Genomic DNA, 26,763 nt, shown 5'->3' with positions numbered 1-26,763 from the left:
TGCGTGTTTGAGAAATCCTTTAATCTCCCGTGGCAACCATTCAGCTGTGCAAAAGGCCTGGGTGAACTCAGCACTGCCTTCGAGGACGAAGCTCCTCCTAGGAACTGAAGTTTCCAAGCTTCCGAGCTTCTGTCTTGCAGAACAGTCCATCCCCATTATCGCCTCCACTTCGCTCCTTCAGACTAGCCAGATGCAATTAACAAACATCTGCTGGAACTGCACATCAGCTGAGCTCATTGTAGGAGCTGCTTCTCAGTGCAACACTGGTAAAAACGTTGTTAAAGAGTTAATAGACGAGCCATGTTGTGATGACTTCCTTACGGCGCAGTTTCAGAAAGAGTAAGAGTTTTTTAAAGAGACAGAGACTCAATTTCAAGGTTTTAAATCAGGCAGCAAAATTTATTTTAAGTCATATTTGATACATATAACATTTTGATAACAAATGAAGGCAACAGTTATGATTTGATTATGCTAAAAATGGCCATATGTGCCTAGAAAATACATAACACTTTCCTTGAAAGACAAAAAGAAAAATCTTCTTATGAAACTTGCTGTTATTTTTAGCTAATTTTTATCAGCTATTTATTTTCAATTACTTAATTTTGTTTTCTTGCTGTGTTTGTAATTTTGTTTTTGTTTGATCAAAACAGGTCTTGGCTCTTAATGAGACAAACTGTTATTGATAAAGGTAAAAAATCCATCCATGACCATCTGACATTTGTGTAGAAATTGTATTGAGAAGTCGTAGTCAGCACTGAAACGCACAACCTGAAAGTCAAAAGCCGTCCACAATCCCATGAAACCACTTTCTCCACAGGTGAAAGTGGTTGGCGGTAAGTCGTCCTGTCCGCCGTGAACAGTTCTACCGACTCCGATGAGACGTTTCGTGGTCCCGTTCTTTGATCAAGCCAGCCTGGCCTTTCTCACAGGATCAAATGAAGCCCTTAACGTACTAATCCGGAGCAGTCGGCTGAGCTTATGGCCAGGAGAATGTTTTGTGTAATGTCAGCTGACAGCGCGCATACATCACCGGCGAGCACATTTCTGGACCTGTAACATTAACCGGGACGTTGTACGTATCGGCTCTCTACGGTGTTCCCCTGTGAAATCCAAACCTACAACTCTTAGGTTTCTATCCACGAAGGGGATGGATAGAGGGGCTGTCCTGCTGAGCCAGGAAACTTAATTAACTGTGGATAATTCATGAGCTCGTAATGTCTTTAATGGAATAACAGCTAAACCATCACAAGAGGCAGTAATTAGTCACTGAACTTTATTCGTCTTACCTCATTGTAGGGTTTTAAATTACTCCAGGTGGTTTAAGTTATGAGTTTTGCCTCATTCGGTCCTGCTTCTTGATGGAAATTGTAAATTAATTTGATAATCTTTATTAATTTTACTGTTATCTTTGTAACATATAAAACCAACTGAACTATTCCAGTGGATATTTACCTTTTTTATGATGACCTTATAAAACCAGGAAAGACTCGCTGAAATTTAAAGGGACAGTGTTATGTAAAATCCACATTGTTGAGCTTTACGTCATGTTAAGCTCATGTGCTATTTGTGCTTTAAAGGATGAAGCACAAATATTACAGGAGTAAACTTGTAAATAGAATCAAATCATAATGCTACGAAAATAGTCAAAAGAATATGGTCAATATTTTGACAATAATGCCAAAGTAATACAAGAATAAACTTCTAATATTTCCACTTTATTCTGGTAACATTTTCACTTTATTCAAAGTTAAGGAGGAAATGCAACAGAATGAAAGAAATCCTGGGCAGCCTTTACAGGTGAACATAACTTTATTTAACCAAAAATAACAGCTTGAACATTGAACTCAATTCCCATTATCTTACGATTTTCTGCTTTGTAGTCTTAATCATTGCATTTATTTTCTAGAGAGAGAAGCTAGTATATGATTCTGCCAGAAGTAGCCTTAGAAATCAAAAAACAGTATTTTTAATTCCTTATAGCAAACTCCAAAAACTCATGTAAGATTCCTCCGTCTCCGACTCCATCTTGCCTCTGCGGTTCCACGTCTGACCCCAGATCTGAGCCGAGTGCCAGAAGTGCGCTCTTCCAGGGGAAATGTCCCCACAGGCGTTTTATTCAGGCCTGCCTGGGGTCCTTTGTTGCCCTGGGGGAGCTGTAAATGTGTTCTCACCATGCTCACTTAGGGTTCAGTTATTAGGGAACGGCCTGGCCAGAGAGCGATCCACCTGTTCACATGATGACGGCTCCCGAGGGACGCTCTAACACGGCTGCCACAAGTACAAGACAGGTGGCAGCTTGTTGTTACCATAAAAACTGGTCCCACTTTACATATTTTATCCCCACTGTAGTTTAGAAAATCTGATTTCACCACAATAAATGTCATCGTTTTACCCACCACGGCCTCAGAAGGCACACATGTCATATTGTTTTAATGCAACGTCTTGTAATACTGCGTTGATTTTGTTTGTATTGCAAAACATTTGTCGATGAGCAATCAGACGTGTTGAAAGTGGATTTAATGTGGGGGGAGGAAAGTCACTTTTTTTTTCTGTGCTGGATATGATTCAGTTTCTTTTGGTCTACGTTGAATTTCAGAGAAATAATGTAATCAGGCGGAAAAACGCACAAAAATACATTTGGTTTTAGTTTGTGCAATAAAAGAAAAATAACTGTTTGGGCTTACCTTGGTCCATCAAAATTCAATAACATTACAACCAACAGCTAAGTCTGTCTCAGTAAATCAATTGATTGCCTGATAAATCATGCCACTGGAAGAGACTGAGTTACTTTCAATTCATCTTTTCTCGTTTCTCTTTCTTTCTAACAAAAAGTGGATGACAAAAGTCTTCATTCTTCTTCCTTTTTTTTTTTGAAGGTCAATTTTGTTTACAGAAACTTTATAATTCCTTTGAATATTTGTTTTTGTTTGGTTTATTTTGGATATTTAAAATGTCTTCCAGTTCCTGTGTTAAATGCTCATTAGAATCTAAAATGTATTGATCTTTAAGAAAATGTTGTTGCCTTATTACGCCATTGTTATTCTATTACTTGGAAATGGTCTCAAAACAAACAATATTATCGTTTATCGCAATAACTTCTGGGACAGTTTATCGTCCAGCAAATGGAATTACTTACTTAGAACAAGCTTCTAGATCTTGCTGAAAAGTTACTTGTAAGTTAGTTTTGTCTTGTTTCAATTGTACGGAGATATTTGCACCAGTAACTGGAGCAAATCTACTTGGTAAAATTGAGTGTTTTTGACAGAGTGCAGATTGACTGTGCTGTAAGAGGAGCTGAATGGGACAGTGATGTTGAAATGGCAGAACTGAGGCTCCAGCTTCATGCTTCCTGCTCACCTGTAAAGTAAAGGTGCACCTTGTTCATGTAGTAGCACCTTCCCCCACTGACTGCTCTGTGCTACGTTGCCTGCCTGGATTCCTAAATTTGGGTCAACAGCAGCATCAATTTCTGTCCCATTAATTTCACGTAAAAATACCTGCAAATTGCTTTGGATGTGTGTATTTTTTTGTCTTCTTCTTTTTTTTTTTTTTTTCCAGCCATAAATCATTTTCCTTTAACAAAGAACCAATCTACGTGTTTTCAAAAGACAGATAGGTACTTGGTCTTTCTGTCGTCGCCCGCTGCTGTCCGCGCATATTTTAGGGAAACGTTATAAAAGAGGAAATGAGAGATTTTCTGAACCATCACACCTTCTTCTGTTATTCTGTCTTCACCTCAGCGGCGTTCGCCAGGTCTTCGTCACCAGCGCGTCGTCGGCTCTGACTAAAATGCTTCATTTCCATCAGTTTAGTTCCTAAAAGAATAAAATGAAACACAGGGTAGGTGTGGGGAGAGAAGTCCCTTCTCAAGCCAAGTTTAACTCCGGTGCAGCTGTTGGTGGAGCCCTTCCTTTATAGCTGATTACCTCATCATAACCGGGTTATGAAAATATCATCACTTGGTATGCGTGAGCGTGTATGAACAGGGAGAACTCTGAGTTAAATCAGGCGGCGGGAGATCGATTGTAAAAGTTGTACAGTAGCAGAAACACGCTGCTGCGGTTGGATTTCCAGCTAATTTTGTGTCTGTTAATATTTCTTTTCCTTATGTTTCAAGTAAACAAAACAGTTAATGGGGACGTTTGTTTTTCCCCCCTCTTTAAAATCTTCACTTCTCCTTCATATGATGTCACTTTATGATGTCCTTTTTTTTCATGCTTCTTGTTTAGTTTTTCTAAACGCGGCTGCCTTGCGCCAAAAGCAGCTTGTCTAGTTGATACATAGTCTGCAGAAGAGGCTCTACCTGCTTTGTATGGAGGAAATTAGCCCCAAAAATATCTTCCTTTTCAAAATGATCTTCCATCCTTTCTAACTGCTGTCATAGGAAATCACAGCTCTTGAAAAGCCAGAAATAATTCTATTTTGACAAATTTACAATTTTCCCCATTCCACAAAACATTCTTCTAAAAGTAATAAAATCTTGTAGTTGTGTCGGTTTTGATGGTCGGCTTGCACATAAGCCGTTTCACTGGATTCTGGTGTTGCTTTAATGACCTGCTTGGGACACGCAGAAAAAGTAAAAGTTGTCCTTTCAAAGTCAAAGAGAGCCGAGGTCTTATAATTCATGTTTGCTGCTGTGATGGAGTGAAGCATGCTACAGAGAATCAGCTCCAAGACTAAAGAAAGCAACATTTCAAATAGCTAGAAGTCCATAAACAAATCGAGGTTTTTGTGTTCCTTATTTACATTTCTTATTTTTATATTTTCATGATGAGTAGTTCATGTACAAAATCCTTTTGCATCCCTGTATAAGAATGCAGTGAAAGTAGCAACAGGGCAAAATTATATCAACGTTTACCTTTATCATTATTTTCTGTTCCTCTTTAAAATATTGCATTCAATTTCTCTATTTTTTTTATGATATATTTGTTTGGATTTCAGAGTCAAAATGACACAGAAATCCAAACTATGTTTTTGTTAAAGCTTTTTCTAAGAGAGAGTTTAGAGAACAATCCTGAGCAGATTTTATGATCCTGTGAGGTTTAGACTTTTTTCTTTTTCAGGTATTTCCTCTTCTGATTATGTCCTTATTGTATGTTTTCTTACATTTTGCTTTTTTAGTTTATTCCTTAAACCGAAAAAAATTAGAATGAAGCTCCAACTTAAAAAAAAATTGTTATACGTAGCCAAATTAACTTATTTACGTTTAACATGACAACTTAATAAACTCAATTTGATTGTAAAAAAATTTAGTTTTTTTTTAAAGTTGGATCACCTGTTTTCTTTTTTCAGTTATTCTCAGTTTGCGTTTTGCTTTTATTCCATTAAATTAGTCTGTATTTCTGCTACTGTCCAGTTCTTCTTTCCCCTGACACTCTCTTTGTTTCTGTCTGGTTTTTTTTCATCTCATCTCAGCTGTCGATCATTTCCTCGTTTGTCCCCACCTGCTCCGTTCCCTGGCTGCATCCACTTACCTGTAATTAGTACTCCTGGTTCTTTTGTCATTTCCGTTCCCTTCTCTGTATATAAACCTTCCTGCTCTCCTCCTCTGTTGCTCTGCTTTTTATTCGGTCCCAACTCAATGTTTGTAAGTTTTCATCAATTCTCATTAAAGTCTTGACTTCACTGTTTCTCTGTGATTGGTTCCTCCTTAATCCAGCAGTCACAGTAGGGACGATAATTTATGCTTGAAGGATTTAAAATGTCCCATCTTTGCAGTTGATGTGTAGCATTGCTCAGGTTTGTTTTGTTTTTTGTTTTTTTTTCTTCTGAGGTCAATAAAATTATTATGGACCTCAAAGTAAAACTCACACATTCCAGGTATTTTAAATGATTATTTTTTTGTTCATTTATTTATTTTTTCCAACAGGATGGGCTTGGCACCATGCCCTCAGAGCGGAGAGGTCCTCCTTTTCAACTCCCACATAAACGACAGGAGCAGGCGCATGACCTTGCAGCCAAAGTGGAGCATAAATTGGACAGAGGTTGTGATCCGGGGCCCAGATGCCCGTCAGACAGCAGGGACCCGAATGCATCTGCAAGCAGAGCGGTGAGTAAAAGACTCCTATCGAGTCAATATTTTCATTGAAAGTGGTAAAAACACCTTTATTGTAAATCATAGAAACCATATTAAAGTTTTTTTTAAATCTGCTTAACTTGCTCAGATTATACAAGAACAATAAAAGATGTGAGATTTAAAAAAAAAAATAAAAAATTATTGAACTGTAAGAAAAGTTGACTTTTTTTTCTTTCCAATGTTATCAGAAAACTAATCTAATTATCTTTTAATTACAGTAATTTTATTAATAAGAATGAAATTTAACGTCCCAATTAATTGGTAATTTAATTCCTCATTAGTTTTGGTGCACCAAAGGCTAAAAGACATTAAAAGGTACATTAATTTATTTTTTACAGATGGTGGTTTTGCATTGTACACTCTCATGAAGTGATATCTTCCAATTTTTGATGACAAACTGTCAGAAGTAAAAAGTATCCTGTTTTTTTTTTTTTTTTATTACAGCCTTTATGAAGCTCTAGAGATGTATAAATTAATTAAAATTAATTTTAATTAATTTTATTAATTTCATGTCTTTCAGGTAAAGACATGAGATTTTGCAAATTGGAGGTTTTTCTGCTACATACGTACTTCTCCACATGTACTTAGTGAGATTTTTAAAAGTTAAAATTTGTCCAGTTTTAAATTTTACAACTGGACAAATTTTGAATTTTAACAGTAAATTTTTCTAAACCCTAATAGCTAATAATTTCTGTACACTGGGAATGTTGGCTGCAGTAGAAATGATGTAGTGTAGACCCAGTTACACACAATCTTCATTGGATTTTGTGGTTTAAAAACTGAGCTCCATTAGAAACTCAAGAAGGTAAGAACTTGTAAAATAACATTAAAGAAACCATTAGCTACAATTGTTCTGAGAGGATCTTGTTTTTGCCTAGCTTTTGGGTTCTTCTTCTAAACGTTGCGTTTCTAAATGTTGACATTATATGATAATGTCGACATGGATAAGATGTAAGTAATGTCACGTGTGGCTGTTTTGAAGCAGATTTCTTTCAAAACTGAGAATAAAATACCTTGAGTAGCATAACTGTTAGCTTGGTTAGCCAAATTAGCTCTGTTGTAGCTCAAAACATAACTAAAAAAAATCACACTTAAATTTCACACAGTATAAAAATCATCCTTTTAGTCGAATTTAATTTTAGCTTAAAATACCTTAAAACATTTACAAGTTCACCAAGCTAGCAAGAGTGTGCTAAAGAAGATATAAATTTTTCCTTGCTTCAGAGTGATGTATGCATGTGGATATTCGTGTAAGCTTTAAAATACCAGAAAACCCACTCATGAGGATGAAATGGAAGGGGGGGGAGGCTCAGCGAAGGGACAGAGTCCATTAGCAAATACCTGAATGAATTACCTGCATTTTAACCCGGCTGAAACAGAACCTCTTATCTTCGAGCTGTGAGCCTCGTATATCTTAAAGTCATGCAGCTGATGAAATCTTTCAGTGCAGCACTTCAAGAAATATGAGCCAATAACCGTTAGAGGTCCCACGTACTTCAGCCACAGTAGCCGCTGAACAAAAGTGGGAGAGGCGACCCTGGGGCTCTGACTCGACATTCTTACCGTTAATCGAGTGCTTACTGTACATTCATCATTTGGCACCAGGGGCTTTATCGGCACTTGGGAGTTGAATTACAAGCCAGAGGCGCCTTGTTGTTTGACTTTACCTGTGTGGGGACTCGCGATGCATCCTGCGTTCGGGAGAACGTAGACATGATTGTCACAGACTTCGTGAAAACCAGACATGACGCTGTACGGCCGACATAGAAGAGTCTTCGAGCAATATCTGAGCCTATTTGAACCCCATTTGGTTTAGCTGTTTATATTTATCAGGTCGAGACAATGAGTAGCTCGCCAGTGTCTCACTGCCTTTTGTTGCGCCATTGTAATCCAATCTAAATTGGATCCAGCATCTTTCAGATCTACTTATCCAGCTACTCAAAATGTTACTCATCACAATAAGACAAAACAGATGGATATCAGGGTTTGTCCTTTTTCTTTTAGTGATCCCATCGCAGTAAGAACTGATTGCAGCACTCTGCTTTGTTGAGTTTTCCCTTAAATCTGGATTACTAAAAGGAGGAATTTTGTTTTTCATCTTTTAGGATGATATGAGGTAGGAAACGCTGTGATGTTTTTGTTTGTCTACTCGAGCAGAACTTTCTTGTTCCATCTCTTGTCAGACGAGTTCTGTTCCTTAAACTACTGTAGATGCATATTCCTGTTGGATATTTAAGAGACGTTTTCAATTACATCATGTCTGAAGGGCTGACCTCTATCTACACACAAGGGCATAAAAAATTTTAAGATTCGCACAGTCTACAAAATAAATGAAATTCAATCTGTGATGGTGTTGCCTGTGTGGTGATGGCAACATAACACACTCTACCAGAGGGTGGCACCAAACATAAGGCTGATGAACATAATAATTGGTCAGATCATGAGCAGAAGAAAAATGAACACTTCTTTAAATTATATTTTATTTTATCTTTTTTGCTACTTGGCAGTACATTGGTTTTATTTTGGTAGAGGGTTTGGATTTAGTACATGTGACGTGAGATCCTGCCATGACTGTGTCCAGATATTTGTGGTACAGTCCAATTAGAGTCCAGGAGACAAAGCATATTACATGAAGTGTAAAATTATCAGAAATTTTGGGATTCTTAGAAATTCTCCAAAAAAAAGACATTTCTGAGTTTCAAAACTCCAACATTTTCAACTTTTTACGACTGAAATTTCCATGTTATTTTCCAGAAAATTTCAGATTTTTTTTTTTTTTTTCTTCCCAATTTTTGATTTTCTGCAGTTTCAATTTGACTTCAGTGAAATTATTGGCCATCCTATAAACTGAATTTTCTATTGATATTGATCACGTGTCTATCACATTATATATGACTATTGATTTATTAGCCAGCCTTGGTTTCTATGTTGCACAGCTCTAAATACTTTTATTGTGTGGTTTGAAATTAGTCACTCTATTTGCAGCTTTTTCAAGCAAGAAAACGATTTAATGTTTTTGGTTGGTCTACATGTAACAAAGTCTGTTTCATGAGAACTTTTCCTCATGGCAATTTTCCTTTTAGAGCCTGAACCTGGCAACGAAGAGGGACTGTTTCTTCTAGGCTCGTGCCAGACATGAACACCTCTGGGTCATTTTAGAGACATCTCTCAGAAATGTAAGCATGCACTGTCTTGCATATGCCAAAAGACACCTGCATGCACGCAGGCTGGGAGAAAGTTTGTTCTTTTTCCTTTTTCTTTTTTTCTGCACTTCTTTGGCACACATGCCCAAAGTTCTAATTGTGTTCACTCTGAGGAGTTAATTAGGCTTGTCAAACGGGACTAAAACATGACGGGGGGGTTCCAAAGAAGTCTAACCTTTTCAAAATGACAAGCTGTTTCAGCCACACCTAAACTTTGATAACAAGCATCGTTGTTCAGTTCCCTTTGAGGCTTAGTTTGAAGTTCACAAACACATAACATTAGTGGTATAATGGAACAGCAGGGATTCTGAATGCTGGATTTAACCCCTGGGTTTGCTGTGGGTTTTTTCCACTTAATCTGCTTATTGGATCTTGGTGAGAAAAGGAATTATAGTTTCTGAACACACAAAATATCAAAAGGAGAAAATGAAGTCCTCCATCGCCTCTTCCACACTCCTGCTGGTTGGCTAATAAGAAGCGACTCATTAGGAGTCCGATATTTTCTGCAGACGACCATTTTAAATAAAAACAACACTGCAATGCAGCTAACTCGTTCTCTGACATCTACAGTCCTGTTTCTCTGTCACTCTGTTTTTTTTCTGTGTATTACTCCTTATGTTCACATTTGATTCAGGGGCTGCACACTGGACTTGTTAACTCTTAGGCTGCATTCACACTAGGCCTGTTTAGTCTGCTTTAATCAAACTCTAGTCTGTTTGCCTGGAAAGTCGTTTGTCGAGGTGTGAATGTGGAATCAAACTCCGATACAAACTCCGGTCCGCCTAAAAATCTGTTCTGCTGAAGTAAATGCTGGTGATTTGAATGCATATGTGAATGCCAAGTGAACCAGAAGGCTCCAAAAGCAGGAAGTGAACTATAGCGCAGGTCATTATGATTAAATAATCCCAAAGCAAGAATGTAACGTTAGCGGGACCAATGGCTTGTAGTCTTTTGCCAAAGAGAAGTCTTAAAATTCTACGCCACTTCTGTTTACATTTTGTGAAGAAGAAAGTTGCGCCAAGTCTCATCTTTAGAGGTTTTCGTGTTGCTTCCTTCAGTGGATTTTGGCTCTGGTGCGCCACCACAGGTGAGGGGGGTGAACAGATTCACAGACTCACTCTTTGTGGTGGTTTCAATCCACTTCCAAACCAACTCTGGTGTGAATACAGAATGGCCTCGATCTGAATCAACTACACCAAATCTTTTTTTTTTTTTTTTTCTTTTTTTTTTTGCTTAGAGCACATTATCCACGCCAGGACTCATAATTGGTTTTCATAAGCAGAGGAGCCAACACTGCTTATACATCATCGGATATTGTTGCGCCAAAGGTTAGATGAATTTACAAGTGTCGTTAATAATCACTGCAACATATTAGTCTGCCCTTTGGAGGGGGCTGGCTCTATGTCATCCCTCCGTTCGACTTGGGAGCAAAAAATGACACCACAGTCATGTGGAAGTCATCAGCGTGGCACTGCAGCGTGACCAAAAGCTTTCCAAACATCCTTTTATTTGTTGTTGTACAATTTTAGAAATGGAGGAAACACAGGCGACGTGATGACGGTCAGAAAACATGCCGGACAAGTTGTCCTCCTAGTCCTTTATGTCAGCAAACTTAAAGTTGCAGTATTGTGTATTTCCCAGGCATGTAGTGCCATTTTGTAGCACAATCAAGTAAATGTTGCCTTCGGTTTTCCTAAAAATGCTGAATGTATCAAATACAAATTTTAAAAAAATTTGACTTTGTAATTGAACCTCTTGAAGTTGGGTTTCTCTCTTTAAAAAACGCCTGGTCTTTCTAAATCTCCGCCTTCAGGAAGTCATCACATTGTTGCTCCTCTATTAACCCTTTAACAACATTTTTACCAGTGTTGCACTGAGAAGCAGCTCATATAATAAACTCAGCAGATGTGCAGTTCCACCAGCGGTTTGCTAACTTTTGCTGGCTATTCTGAAGGAGCTGCGTGTCCAAGCTGTCAAGCTGGGAAACTGCAGCTTGGAGGTGGAGCTTTGTCGTCAAAGGCGGAGCTAGATCCACTTGAGTGTTTTGCACAGTTGAATGGTTGCCATGGGAAGATTAAAGGATTTCTCAACCATACAAAATGTTTCTCAAACATTTCATGTGAACGAATAAAAGTAACACTCCAGGTACGTTTTTGACGAGAGAATAAAATGACATCATAGAAAACTCAAGTTTTTACATTTAACTGCCCCTTTAAGATTTTTGTTATTCAAATCTTTTTTTTTTTTTTATCAGCAGTTCAAATGCAGAAATATCTATGTGGAAGATTTACTTTTTAAATTTATTTATTTTTACCAAGAGACTATTTTAGTTAAAAATACAAAATAAAAGTATTCATATGCACATTTTGTCATGTTAAAGGTGCCTCTGTTGAATTTTGTGTCATAATACAAAGTAGAGCATATTAAGAAGATGGAAGGAAAAATAACTTTTTAAAACTATACATATATTAATCTGCAAGTATAGCGTATTCTCTTAATTAATGGTTCAACAAGTGGCAGCGTCAATCAGGTATGGTGGAGCTGAGAATGGAAACAAATCCTGGAGAGAAAAAGAGATTACAACAGACTCCTAAAGCATAGATGAAAAACGTACCCCCCCCCACCAAATCCCTCTGAGAATGAGGCACGTTCAGAACACTCGTGTTTAATGCCTTCTTTTTTCTTTTGACTCTCGGCATGTTTGGATTTGTGGAAATGTGTTGGCTCTTCAGAAAATGGCCGCAATTAGAGACTGATTTATCAAAGCGTTCCCCAATCAAGTCATGGCAGAGGTAACTGAACGTACCCCAGTCTGAACATAATGATCCACCTCACTGTTCAGCCAGAGTGACTTCATCCTGATGAGAGAAGCATGGTATATAGGAGTGCCCGCTAATGGGCGTTGTTGGTGATTATGGATGATTGACGGGCAACCAGGTTAATCCAGCTTTGCGGGGAATGTTGCTGGAAGCTGTTTTGGTGTTCTGGTACGTCCACGTCCTGAACACATGTGGTTTCCAGATGTGGCTGTTGCGATGGATGCCGCCAGACACTTGTGAAGCAAAACCATAACCATAACCGCAGCGGTTAAGAGAAACTGCGTTCGTCACATGCTCTGTGTGGTTTTTTTTGGGAGCGATGTACACAAGCATAGCCCAACTGATGGCGCAACAGCAGCGAGCTCACTTTTTTTATTCATGCTGTCTGATTCTCCTTTTGGGTTAGGTGAGATTTATTGACTGGGCGTTGTTTAGCTGTGAAGCTTCAGATGAGTTGGGTTCTTTTTTTCTTTTTTCTTTTTCTCCCCCCTCCAGGGGGTCTTTTTGTGGGCTCTAGTGTCCCTTATATAAAAGTAGGCTGACAGGAGAGGGAGGGAGGGAAGAAGACATGCGGCAAATGTCACTGGGTCCGGGAGTCGAACCCGCGACAGTTTGAACATCTACTGGCAGCAGTGGTGGGATGTAACAAAGAACTGGCACTTTGTCACTGTAGTCAAGTACAAGTTTATGCTTCTGTACTCGAGTAGATTTAAGTGAGTACTTTAAACTTTACCTCCACTACAGTTTACATTAAGGGTCTGTACTTTCTGATCTGCTCCATTTCTATAATGTTGCATTACAAGTTACACTAACGTCACATTGCATTTTTTTCCCCATTAGTTTGAAAGTAATCAGATTTATTCAAGTTAACTTTCAAAAATCAACTTTAAAAAAAAAAAAATGCTGTCAGGGAAATTAAGATATTGTTCACTATTGACCCTTTGCTAGACTAAGTATGAAATATTTTTTAACTGTAGCGTGTCAAACTGGAGCTGAAATGTCAGTAGAAATGACCAGTCCTTATTCCTTTTGTCAGGTTTGTCTAATTATGCCACTTTCTTTGCAGACAACTTTTACTTAAATGCATTTACTGCAACTAAATTTCAAATTAGAAGGAAAAATTTAACACAAGATCTACTGTTTTTGGGGTTATTTTGACATTCATGATTTAATACTACATGCAAATCTTCAGAACGATTAGATCAAACTTTTAGACATAGGAAAATGCCCTGTTTGGTTTCTTTCCAAAAAAAGAATCAAATTGCAAACACTCACACAATAAAATACTTAAATAAGACAGGGGAAGTATCTGGGGCTGTAACGATTCCTTAAATGATTCAAGTACCTCAATTATTAAAATTTCTCAAGGCAAATTATCTGCCTTTACGTTGGTGCACTCTGACTTTGCGTTGGTGCCTTATGAGTTGTTGACGAATGCTCAGTTCTAGCAGCATAAAGTAAAATTTTCAAGCTCAGTCCGAGACATCCGGGGGGATTTTATCATTTTGTTTAGGCGACCGAAGGGCATCCTTCAAATGACTGCTGCCTGGTGGCTGGTTCAGAGTGAATGGTGGCAAAGTGCGCGGCAGGTGTATTTGTACAGGTGGAGCAGAGACTCATGCAGATATAGATGGATCACAGTGGGCTGTTGTAGCTGATGCTTGTTATAAGTGTACCTTTGCGAACAAACCAGAAAATGTATTCATTAGCATCCTGGTTGCAACAAATGGCTGGCGGATTAAATTGTGTCAGTCAAGATGCCAAATCCCGTTGCTCACATGCACAAAAAACTATAAATTGCTGGGCAAAGTGAGAGTTAATTTACATTGACTGAAGATGAATAAATAAACAAAAACCACAGTATGCCTTTGTGAGCCTGCTGCTTTATTATTATAGATAACATATTTGTATGTAATTTTTGTCCAGGTTAACTTACAAAGTGAGCTATTATTGAAGCTGGTAAATTTTTTTGACTACAGGAAATTAACCTGCTAGTGATGCACAAATACAATGTTTATATCCTATAATATTGATGTTATTTTATACAATATTTTATTGTATACATTTTTTTTATTTGATTAATTTGAAGAGTTGATTACTCAATTCCTAAAACTACCGCATTTTGCTAACCAGCAACCCAGTTCCTAAATCACTGGGTCAACTGATTTGCAAAGCTTCGAACATCATCACCTGCATTAACACAAGCTTTAGCCAATATCACTAAATACTGCTACCCCTTTTCTGATTAATTATAGATAAATCATAATTGGCTAACATTGGAAGGTAATCAAAGATTCACAAAAAACGGTTTGGCTCAGTTTTGGCTGAATTCAAGGACGAACATTAAAACGAGTAACCTTAATATCAGGCGAAAGTATAAAATAACCTTGAACTTCTAAGTGCTTTGTTTTTGTATAGACATTCATTCACCCAAGTCAGTGTAATTGTAAATACTTAAACAGAAGGCATCTGGACTACTTGCCAAACTCTTTCTTTAAAACAAGCCAGAGAGGAACAGCTGGTTTATATTTTGTGTTTTGCAACTCCAAAAACCTGGACATGTATTGTGAATGGACACTGAATAAAAGCACACACATACACACACTGAAACATAAAACCTAAAGGAAAACAAGTGTCTCCAGACAGCATTGTAAAATTAGGAAACTGGTTTAAAAATAAGTCTTGTATGTAACTACAAAAAACATCTTTTGTAGTCTTAAATTTTCTTTATATTTCTCTGCTGCAGTGATTACTATTTTTTTGTTTTTTGTCAATGAAGTCACCATCCACCCTTACACAAACTCAAAAAGTACTACATCTTGCCATGTTCTCATTTATGAACGTTCTGCCAAAAGACTATGCATCATTGCAAGGAAGAACCAAAGCTAAAGTGTGTGCTTATGCATGAGGTTTGGCTTTAGAAGTCTATATGTTGGCACTGCCTCTGATCATGTGGTCTTAGTTATGTTTTTCCAAATGGTTAGTGGTCTCAGAAGAGACCTGTCCTGAATCCGGTTCCAAAACCACTCAATTGAAAAAATATGAGCTCCATTTAATATATTACCTGTGGCGTGCCACAAACACATTGACACTATGAGTTTGTGAACAGAGGGTAGCAGTATTTAGTGACGTTTAAACCTATCCAGACAGAATGAATTGAATAAAAGGAAGTTTTAAATAATAAAAAAATACTTCTGATTAAAACAAGTGTTCAGCTCTGTTTGGTTTGGTTCAGTTGTTGGTAATCCAAATGTAACTCTGAACCGTCCTCAACATGTGTATCGGTGCATCCCAGTATGAGAGAGAGGCGAGCATACACCTCTGATCTTGACAGACGTCCCCAGGGAACAAGTTCACATCTCTATTCCTGAAAACTTTATGAACAGAACTAGACGGTGGGATATTCTTCAAAGGAAGGCTGGGAAAATCCAAAACCCATCTGGGCGGAGTCCTCCATCAATATCGCATGAGGATCTCGCTGGGTTTGCTCATATGAAGCAGACTAGTGAAGGGGGCTGTTTTTCCCACCGAAGCTTTGACTTGTGGAAGGTTTGGGTTTTTAAGAAATGTGGTGGTGAAAAGCACGACTGAAAGAGTAGGTGTTGATGGGATGAATTGTAATGGTTTGATCACAGCTGGAGCTCTTTTGATAAGTAGTCAACTCAGATTGTAGTATAAAACAGAAGTTGACCAAATAGTTGTTCAAGGTGTAAAATCTCATAATAGAATGAAATACAGCTACCCAAATTATCCGTCAGGTGGGACAATTGAGAGTTGAGGATTTTAAGCAAGTCTCTGAAACACACAGGCAGGTAGTGCAACAATGACAGGGTTGAGGTATTGTGCATGCTTGCTACATGTCAATCTGCAGTATATTGGACCACCTGGGGTTTTTGACTGTACTACCTCAATAAGGTCCAAGCAGGATAGAAGGCATAAGAAGCATTCACACCAGCATTGTTTAGTCCGAACTGGAGTTTGTTTGCCTTGAAAGTCCGGCTAGTTAGGGGAGATGTGAATGTGTAATTGAACTCTGATGCGGACCAAATAAGAAGGAAACTCTTGTCCGCCTTAAAGCCTAGTTGTCTGTCTGGTTGAAGTGAACTCTAGTGCGGTTCAAATGCATATGTGAACACCAAGTGGACCACAGACTGCTCCAGAAGCAGGAGATTACTGTAACACAGGGCATTCTGGGTAATTGCAACCAAAATAAATGTGTCCAAGGATGTCTTTATAATACAACTTGGTAAATTCCAAGATGCTACTTATTGTTGCTGTTTTGCAACTGCAACCCCTGGGATTTTCTCTTTTTTTTGCATCTCTCACAATCCTCACTCTTTTCACTCATTGTGGCAGAGAAAGTTTGGGTTTTCATAAAGACTGCTGGCATTCTCTTGCACAATGGGTTTCATGTGGTAGACCAATATAAGGTAGTACAGAACTGTAAAGGGGGAAAAGAAAAATCAAAAGATGGGTTTCCATTTCTTTACAAGGAAAAAATCTGAAAGTCATGAAAATAAGTATTTTTTCTCGTATTCCGTCTGAAAAGAACTTGAGTGAAGTTCCCCCCCAACTTCTTCAAATTAAACAAAATTAGCATCAAACGTTTGTGCAGCAAAAAGTTTTGTTTGTGCGGCTATCATTTTAAGAAATTTTGGTAGAACTTAATACCAATTTTGGGTACTAGTTTAGTCATTTATGACACTTTTGACAATTCTTCTTCCCTTGCCCTCTCCTTCCTTCTAGTCAGAACTTCATAGGTTGAGTATTTACCCTCATTCAGGATGAAACACCTTCCCATGAAGCAGGTCCAGCAAATGGTAGCAGCAGGGGTGTGGAGAGAAAACCCTGTGGTCCAGTTTCCTATAGCCCTCAGACTGTCTGGACAGGAAGTCACAAAAAAACCCTCATATCCTGGTAATTTAAAAAGACGTATCTAACCTACAGTCAGTTGAAGAATGTTTGTTTCCAGTGGTTATGGGCATCAGAGCTTTGCTTTTTAAAAATCCTTGAGATTTGTGATCTCTGGTTGTTTTATGCCTCCTAAAAATATAGATATTTAATCTTATAGATTTGTGAAACCAAGCATTTTTCTCGCTCTTTGTGTAGACTAAACGTTAGCTTTGTGTAGGAACAGTAGGGGGTGGGGGCTCCTCACATTTTTTTGTTTCAATACTCTAACATTTGTTAAGGGAACAGGTCATGTCTACAAGCAAGACGGACCAGCATTTTATTTTCTGCATCATTGTTATTTGTAATGTTTTCTCAATGTAGTTTTGCTCTCGTCTCTGGACAAGTTGCTTTAACAGATACACGTTGTTCTAAAATCCTGTCATAGAGAACACAGTGTCTATTTTTCCAAAGCTCATCTGAACATGAATCTTCTTAATGCAAAACATGTTTCCACAATGTGACGGTCTGTCCCATCATTGCCAAGCTCAGAGACGTGAACAGTCAGTTTGAACATACGTGTTTTTTTTTCCCTCCACCTTAAAGTTTGTAGTGGCAGTTCTGGATGTAATGTTATGCCACAGAGCTGTGAAAACTTTCCTATGGTAACGTCTTCCCACTCGGCGTCAAGAGTTCCACAGTTTCAGCGCCATCTGAAAGACTGAAGGTCACAACAGTCATTCTAAGTTTCCCACCCTCACTTTCTATACTCTGAAATGCCCAACAAGTCTGAACTCAGTCAGGACTGTAACTTTCATGAATTTTGTTTCTACATACAACACATAATGTGTCATCAGCACCTGTTGTAAGTGATAGTTTTGCTGTTTGACCTTTTTTTATAATGGTAAATGCGTTTTAAGCTTAAGACAGTAAGGCAAGAGTATCGAAGGTGCAGCCTTTGATTCACGACTGAACTAGTCTTGAAACATTCCAAAAAGGTTATGGATGTTTAAAATGTGCTGCCTTTCATGACAAATGGCCAAAATAACCATCTGCCTGAACCAGCTGATTGAAAAGCTATTTTATTGCCCTGTTTGGGTTTTTAAAGTCTGTACAAACCAGCTGTTGGGTTAGGGGTTTAGGATACAAGATTGAGTGTGTAAAGTAAATTTCCTAACTATGCAGTTTAAGTATTTGTTACCCTGGAAGGGCCTCTCTCATTCAAGTCCCCAGGTTTGATTGTATCCAATCTTCTGATCCAAACTTGTTCCTGTAGCCATCTTTCTCTTTTGGTCCAGTTGGGGTTGTGTGCCACTGGTCTGGCCCTAATTCAATCAACTCGATGCAATAGAAAATGCTTCACTATGGTGGTTTCCGTTTTTTTAAATTGTATTTAATGTTTGCTCTGTGTGCACTCAGTCGTTTAGGCAGTGTATTCCCTGTTTCCCCGACATATTGTAATCTACATTTCTTTTACACCAGATTACATAAATGATGTTCTCATGCTTCCCAGTGATTCTCTGTGAGATAGTCCAGTGTTGTTATTTGTACTCCAATGAATGGTAAATGGTGTGGTTGAGTTGGTGTCCGGTTCCGGTTGAAGTTTGCATGCACTAACAGGTCTTTGAGGCTCTGATTTTTCAGATAGGCCGAAATAATTCTCCAGTTTTGGGCCTGTGGTATCTCCCTTTGTAGCTGTTCAAAAAATTTTTTGTATTGCATTATGACTTTTTTTATTTGAATATATTTATTGGTTTTCTACAGATAGAGACATGGCCACACAAACACTCTTTCAAGCATTACGTGAACAGGGATATCCAAGATCACTTCTACAGAGAGTAAAAAAAAAAAAAGAGGTTTTTCAACCTAGGAACACCAAGAAAAAAGAAAACAAAAACGCAAATTTACACACAATTCCACTAATCAGACCATTCTCTCAATTCACTTTTTTGTGTGAGTGTAGCACAAAGTGTATCAGTGTATGTTGTTTCAGTGTTTTCTGTGTTTGTCTGTTATTAATCCCTCTTACTTTTGTAGGTTTAACTTGGTTTTGTTGAAGCACATGTGTCCGAAGGGTTAGGGTTAGGGGAACTGATTCCTCCTCCTGAAGGAGGGAGGTGCACTGGCTCTCTAGTCTGGAGGTCCTCCTCGGCCCCAGTCCCTGAAAGGACGGCGAAACCCTGGACGGTGACGTCGTCGTCCTACTGTGGTCCAGTTGTCATCCATGTTTGTTTTAGTTTGTTGTGTGTGTGTATATGTCCAAAAATGTGTAGTGTGATGTGTTTTTATTTTTTTTTTGTGCTTTTGTATATAATAAAGAACTAAGGGAGGGTTTCCTTATTTGGAAACAAGACGTAAAAAAAATGTTTCTAAAAAACTTTTTTTTTTTTTTCTCTCAACAAAATGTTTTTCTGCCTTTTTTATATATATATATATATATATATATATATATTTTTTTTTTTTTTTTGGTTATTTTTTTTAACAAATATTAAAAAAAAAAATAAAAGTGTAAGTGCCCTTCACGACGTTTCGAACCTCTCACGGTTCTTTTTCAGCCTGGGCGCACTTGTTTAAAGAAAAAAAGTCCAAAAAAAATTTTTTTTCAAAAGATAAAAGTTCAAAGAAAAAAAAGCCAAGCTCTGAGGGAGATGCTGCCGCTTTGCTGGCTGGATCAGAAATGAGCGGGAAGATGCACCGTAGCCCTATTTATCTTCTGACCGAGGTGAGGCTCCGCCCCCTCTCTTTTTTGACTCTCTTTTTTTCAAAAACGAATTTGTTTAAAATATTTTTAGTTTTCCTTACTTTTGTAATAGGTTAGGGGTGGAATGAATTGAAAACCTTTTTTTTAATTAGGGTTCAAATGTTGAAGGTCAATTGGTTAGGATAAATGAAATGTTAAGGTTAAATAAAAAATCAGTTGATTAGGATTACAAAAAAATAGGTAAGGCTTAATTTGAGAAAGATGTGTTTTGGTTGGCCAAATGGTTACGATAAGAGTTAGGGTTAGGAAAGTTAGGCACCTGTGTGTAAAACCTCTTATTCTAGATTATCAATGGCTAGATTTGCATGACATTCAGAGAAGTCTGGTGTAGAAATCACACAGCTTATGTTGTGCACCATCACCTGGAATCGGTTCCTTTCAGAACCGTTTCGTCTCTGATCTTCCATCCATCAGCAGTTGCAGCCCCCACCTGTGTGCCTGTCAGCATTCTGACCTCCCCTTTTAAACAAAGACCTGCGTTGTTTGAGAACAACTTTGATTCATCCTTACCTCATTCGTTCACCTTGTTCTCCTTCAGCCACTTCGCAAGAGACCGTCGCCAGAAGAAGGTCGTTGCTTGGCAGAGGGTTCAATGGGCCTTTGTTGACATTGATGAAAATCACAACAAATCTCTCATTACCAGAATGCAGCAGTGCAGTCCACTAGCTTGGCTCCCACGGGCAAAACATTTTAGCAGGGTGACCTGGAACTGCCACTGTTCATGGGACGACACAGAGAGCAAAACCTCACTCCTATCATTTATGCAGTGGTTAGTTCGTGTGAGTTCTTTAAGTATTCTTGCTTCAGAACACTTCCTGCCGTAAATGTTACGCTCCGGCACGCGCATTGTCAAGAAGAAGATTAAGCATATTAACGATAACAGCACCTGACTGCTGGCTATACGTGACAGTAAACAGTCTTAGCCCAGCATTGCGTCTATAAAGCGACAGGGAAGTTCAAGTTCATTGGTCCTGTTGTGGGTTCCCTGGGCTTGGTATGTGCAGAATGCATAAGGAGGTGTCTAAGATCTGTGCTGTGACTTGACCTCACTCTGGGTCTCATCTGGGGGTCTGCTGGCTTGAGACAAGCATGCAAGGCAGTGGGCAGGATCATGTCGCCTGGAAGGAAATAAGAGGAAAGGCTACCCAATCCCTGCTAACCTCTGTTGCTTTACGCTGTCACTCAGAATGACCCCAGAGAGCCTGATTATAACTTGTATGTCTGTCAAAGAGGCCCATTGGAAATCCTGAATGAAAGGAGCGAGACTCCTGGTTATAAAACGTGAGCATTTCCTTTCCTAATTTGACTTGGACAAATTTACTGGCGCTCTTGCTATGGACATGCACAAAGCCTTCAACTAAATTTATCCTTCTAATTAATGATGCAAGGATGTACGTTAACCTTTTTCTTTGTAGATATGTTTCTAATGGGCCTGTTAACAAGAAGTTCAAACCATATGCCCAGAACACACACAAATAAGTCAATAAATCAGGTTATTTGTAGTAAAGGAATAAGCGTTGATCAAATAAATAAAAGAAACCACAGACTGGCACAGAGCCAAGAAAGCTGCTGAAATTGCAGGACTTAGAAAATATTCATGATCCGTATCAGTGGAAATGTATGTAAGTTGGTTTAGTTCTAATTTAAAAGTCCTAGTACGACAAGTTATGCATTCAACAACATTCAAAAACGCCTGGGTGGACCCAGCTCCTCCTTTGGATGTACCTCTTCCTTGGAGCTACAATTTTCAAGCGTCTGAGCTTCCGCCTCACAGAGCAGCCCTCCCCCACGATTTCCCCAGTCAGCTCCCTCAGACTAGCCAGTAGCAATTAGCAAACACCTGGTGGAAGATCAACTGAGCTCATAACATGAGCTACTTTTCAGTGCAAGGTTGGCAAAAATGTTCTTAAGGGGTTAATAGAGGAGTGATGTTGTGAGCAGGGGTTTTTAAAGCGACAGAGGCCCAATTTCAATGTGTTAAATTAGGAAGTAAAATTTTCTAATTTATAACATTTTTATTACAGCTGAAGTTAACATAGCTGAACTTGACCAGAACACTTTCTCAAAACTTGTTCGGGTCACTTAGAAAACTGCTGCTGTGACATGTGTCCAACTCATATTCCTAGAACTACCCATCTCAAGTTGAGCCCAGAGCTTACTGCAAGTTTGTCAAGCTGAAATCCTTGTCTTTGTTTTTTTAGACAATGGGTCTCTGATTATAGTTAGGAATAGAACAAAGCCTCATTATTGAATGATAATTACTGCTGGGACATTTTGTTTGCTGCGACTGATTAGCTGAAACAAACTTCGGTGGGGAAATTGGTCAGCTGGTGGCTGCAACAGATTTCAGAAAACCAAACTGAACTGTGACAGTGGAGGTCTGTACTTATTTTTTTAATAAATCTCCAAGTAATGACTATTTACAGCATTGTAATAATGTTGGTGATCTAGGTTTGCCCCTCAAACTTTTTCAACCACAAACTTTAGTGTGTTTAATTGGGATTTGAAGTGGCAGATCAACCAAACCTAGAGCATAATTGTGAAGTAGAAAGGAAACGATTGTCTGAAATAAAAATCTGAAAATTGTGGCATTGACTTGGAATATAAATGCAACTGCATCTGCAGATATTTTGGGGTAGCTATGTCCGTACCGGCTTTGCACATGGAGACACTAACAAGTTGGCTTGATTTCAATCAGATAGGATGGAGATGGTCTGTGAGCGTCAATTTTTCAGTCTTACTACAGACTCCAAATTGGATTTAGGTGTGGACTTTTACTGTTCATACCTTTCCAAGACATTGATATGCCTCAGTCCATATGGCTTTATTTTCGAGTTTATTCTCATTTTATGGATTTATTCTCATAATTTTATGCCTTTATTTTCATAGATTTTTATTTTTTCTTTGCACGACTCAAGTACTCTGCCATGTGACCATATTTGTCTCTAAAAAAAATAAATCCATCACTGTGGCACTTTTAAAAAGGTCAACAGCATGCAAATCAATACCGTGCAGTAATAAGGGCATGTCCATTTAACTAAATACAGCTCAGATGTAAAGGAATAATAAACCTCCAAATATGGGTTGCTGAACTTTGTACCCAGGCTGTAATGCCCAATTTAAAGTAAGCGAACAGCAGCTGAGGTGATTCAGTTCTCCACGAGTTCAGCTGAAGAAACTTGTGCATGATGAACGTCCTGCAGGGCGTTTCATTTTTAAAGCTCCTTTATTGCTTTAAAAATGACAAAGGAGTAAAGGTGGCGCAGAGGTGACATGAATAGAACCATAGGTCTAGTTGTAGGTCAATGAACATTGAGACATTAGCCCTTCACCCCCTCGCAGCACAGCCGTGGCCACTTGACCCCCATAAAATTGATGAACAGCGTCTCCACAAATCCTGACTCATGTTTAACACGGCGAGAGCTGGAGAGGTGGGACTTTCACCCTACAACTGTTGCTTATCCACGCGCTGACAAAGCTTCAGCTCTTCCTTTAAATCAGCGTTTAAAAGCTCCCCATTGTCATGTCAGTCCGTCATCAAGGAGCTTTAAAACGTATCTGCGCAGACCGAGCTATTGCTCAACAGACGTTTAACGGGCGGCCGGGACGGTTTCATGGAGTTCACTGTAAGGCAACACCACAAACTCGGGGGGCATTTACTCTGCTTGTGATTTTAATGGAAACGAGGGAGGGAGGAACCCCCCACATTCAGTTTTCAAGTCCTGCAATTCATCACCCACCAAGTTTTCTGTCCTTTTCCGCAAAAGACGTATTGGTGTCTGCTAACAATGACTTTTATAGGTTATACTTTTCAGGCTGTTCATTTGGTTCTGCAGTGTACTGCTTCATGTTTCACACTTTAAAGTCTGCCATGTATCCGGTAAGCCTCGATGCATGTCTGCAAACAAAATGGCAATACCAACAGTAAACACATCGTACTTTAAAAGACAGGAACACAACACTCAAGCTGTCAGGTTCCTGATGTGTGTTTTTTGAGTATGTGTGAGGACTCTTCCCTGAATAGAGGATCTCTGCTGGAGGGCGTGGCTTTTCCTGGTGGCAATTGTCTAATCAGTCTTTGGTGATTAAAGGAGCAGATAATCAGACTGTGTCCGATGGTCAACCTTTTTTGTCGGCTAGAGTTTTGATTTTATCGTGAATTTTTGTCCTCTTTGTTAAAATCATTCATGTTCTTCAAGCTTTCATTTGTGCGGTCTCTGTTCAGAGTTCTTCAATCTAATGTTTTACCAGCCCACTACAAACAGGAAAACTCTTAAAACACACACTCGGGGCGTGTTGTGGTGGCGTAGGGGATAGCGCGACCCACATATGGAGGCCTTCAGTCCTCGACGCGGCCGTCGTGGGTTCGATTCCCGGACCTCGCGACATTTGCCGCATGTCTTCTCCCCTCTCCATCCCCCTTTCCTGTCAGCCTACTGTCATATAAGGGACACTAGAGCCCACAAAAAGACCCCCTGGTTGGGAAAAAACAAAACAAACAAAAAAAACACACTCACAAAACGCCAACACGTCGCCTGGATTTCCTCTTCAATGTTAGCCTTCGACCATTATGTAGACCCCCTTCTGATTCATAGTTTCACACTGAAGCTTCATCTTCAACCCCAATCATTTTGAGCTTGCAGATGAAGGAATTTAATAGGAATTTAGCCCAGTAATGGGCTGATGTACCCTACATCAGACTTTTTGGGGGTCTAAAAAAAAATTGGGTCGTTCAGACTACCATGAAAAGTCGGGTATGGGCAAAAAACGTCAGTTCCTCATAACTCTAGACATGCAAGGAATCAAAATTAAGTATCTTGCTATCCTCAGGTGAAACTAAGATCAAAAATCTGACTTGGGTTCCATTCACCTGCTTTGTGGACGTACCCTACATGCTAAAAGCTAAAATAATCTTTGGATTCCAAGCGAAAGCGCTCATACTCCTTGAATCTTTTCAACTTTTATCAACTTACAACTACAAAATGACAATGTTTTTGGTGGGGGTTGGAGGTGGTTTAATACATCTGACCAGTTCAAGGCACTGGAAGCCCTTGCTGTACCTTTTGTCAGATTTGCTTTCAAATCTTAAATTTAATGCAAATTTTCTGCCACAATGTAGAAAATATTTCTTTATCTATTAAAAATATTATGTGCTTATTTTTGTATAGGTTCAGGCTACAGGATGCAAACACTTCTGTTGAAATCATCCACTTCTTAATTGGGTTTTTTTTTTTTACTTTAATTGCAAAGTAACTTGAAACCAAGCAGCTTCACCAATAAAGACATGCATTCCCACCCTTACCTGATCCAGTAAGCAAGCGGCGCTAATGGAGGTGGGCTCATTACCTTGGTACCACGCCAGAGCTCATAAAAACACACATTCACTGCAGCTGTGGGGGGCTGCTCAGCTCACTTACACAGGAATTATTCATGCTGGGGGTGTGCAGTGGGCTGGTAGCTGTAGTTTGGGGTTTTAACTGTCAGGCCGATGAGGCGTCCAACCTTTAACTTTATAAGTCCTTGGTGCCAGGGGCCCCTGCTCACGCCAGTGTGGGAAAGGAGCGATCATTAAGTCAGGAAGTTCTTTCAGGGCACTGCCAAAAGCAGGTAGAAGTGGAAGGAACACTCCACTGTACACTATATCTATCAGAGTATATGCATAATTTCTCAATCAAAAGCTCAGTTATTTCTCCCGTTTGTCGCATTGCGCAACAGAAGCTATAGACTACTTTTGCACTCTAATCGAACTCTAATATGGACCGAAAAGCCAACTCTGGTCCGCCTTAAAACCTAAGTCTTGGTTCGGTCAAAGTCAAGTCTGACACAGCTTGCATGCATATGCGGATGCAAGCGTACCAGAGACCGCACCAACAGCAGGAAGTGAACTGTAGTGCATCGTATTCTGGGTAAATGCAACCAAAATAAACACTCGAGTTTAGCGCTAGAGGGAGAAATGACTTGTAGTATTTCATCAAAACAAGAACAAAATTCTATAAGCGATTAAATCTCACACCACTCCATTTTTGTCTGTTTCATGAAGAAGAAAGTTGTGCTCAGTGTCTTGTTCAGAGGTTTTTGTAATCTCTTTCAGTGTTTCTTCGTGCAGCGCCTCCACAGGCAAGGGGGGAGCAGGACAAAAGAGCAGGCTGGGTACTACTGGGTAGTTATTGAGTGAGCATGGGGCTCTTGAGCGATAAGCCTGGTGGATCAGGGCTCTCCAGGGTCTCCCTTTGGGCCAGATAAGAGTAGGTCTTGCTTCTTATCCTTGACCCAGTCACTAAAACCATGTGTGGAGGCCTTGGCAGTACTCTCTCTCTCTCAAAGAAAATGACAGCACCGGTTGGTGGGTTGATGTCTGACTGACTCTGCCTGTGGTAAAGGGTCCCATTGAACCGGGAGCCAGTGACGGCCTCCGTAGCTATAAGGCCTCAGATTTCTAATAAGTGGAACATATTTAAAACTTAATTCACTGGTTGACTTGCACACCGGCTGGTACATGTGATGTTTCGTAGATAAATGTGTAAAAAATAGCAGATTTTATGATTTACTTAGCAGTGTAATGCATGGGTTTCACTGAAGTTGCCAGTCCGAAAATACAGGACTGTGAGAAAACGATAAAAATCGATTCATCCTTTCGAGGAACATTAAGGCAGACCCGACTAATTAATTTTAACTAGAGGCCAGTGCCCGACATAAACCCAACATATTGTAATCAAGATTTTACAGCTTTGATTTTTAGACCTCCACATAAGTAAGAATTGCTCCTTTTCTTGTTTTTAGCTTTGGTTTAATGTCACACAGCTCCAGCTTGTTGGTTGTGGTAACCGCAGGATGAATCAGGTGCAAGTCATCTGGGATGTGTGATAGGAACTGATCTCTGCCGCTGCTTGAGCAAAGCAGGGTGGAGCCACATGCACATATTAGTCTTAACTTCTTCCTCCTGCTTCCTTTATTTCCTCAACAGGTCGTTGAGGAATCAAACTCATGATGTTTATTTTTATGTTTTCATGATGT

The 26,763-nt window shown here is 39.2% G+C and overlaps 1 protein-coding gene across 8 annotated transcripts in view; it reads left to right on the top strand.

Annotated features, from left to right (window-relative positions):
* LOC122833716 (semaphorin-3F-like) overlaps window positions 1-26,763 on the top strand; it is a 159,971-nt gene that overhangs the window by 10,171 nt on the left and 123,037 nt on the right. For 6 of the 8 annotated variants that reach the window (XR_006371043.1, XM_044121529.1, XM_044121528.1 and 3 more), the window contains exons 1-2: window positions 5,521-5,739; window positions 5,870-6,049. Coding sequence is in view for 7 of the 8 variants with exons in the window: in XM_044121529.1 (XP_043977464.1) it covers window positions 6,004-6,049 (46 nt within the window). In the remaining variant the exon portion in view is untranslated. Of the gene's footprint in view, window positions 1-5,519; window positions 5,740-5,869; window positions 6,050-26,763 lie in introns of those variants that run through there. The other 2 variants (XM_044121525.1, XM_044121524.1) reach the window with 2 other exon arrangements.

Source organism: Gambusia affinis, linkage group LG07 (assembly GCF_019740435.1).
Source record: "Gambusia affinis linkage group LG07, SWU_Gaff_1.0, whole genome shotgun sequence".
Taxonomy (NCBI): Eukaryota; Metazoa; Chordata; class Actinopteri; order Cyprinodontiformes; family Poeciliidae; genus Gambusia; species Gambusia affinis.
This window is presented reverse-complemented; position numbering and strand designations above follow the sequence as displayed.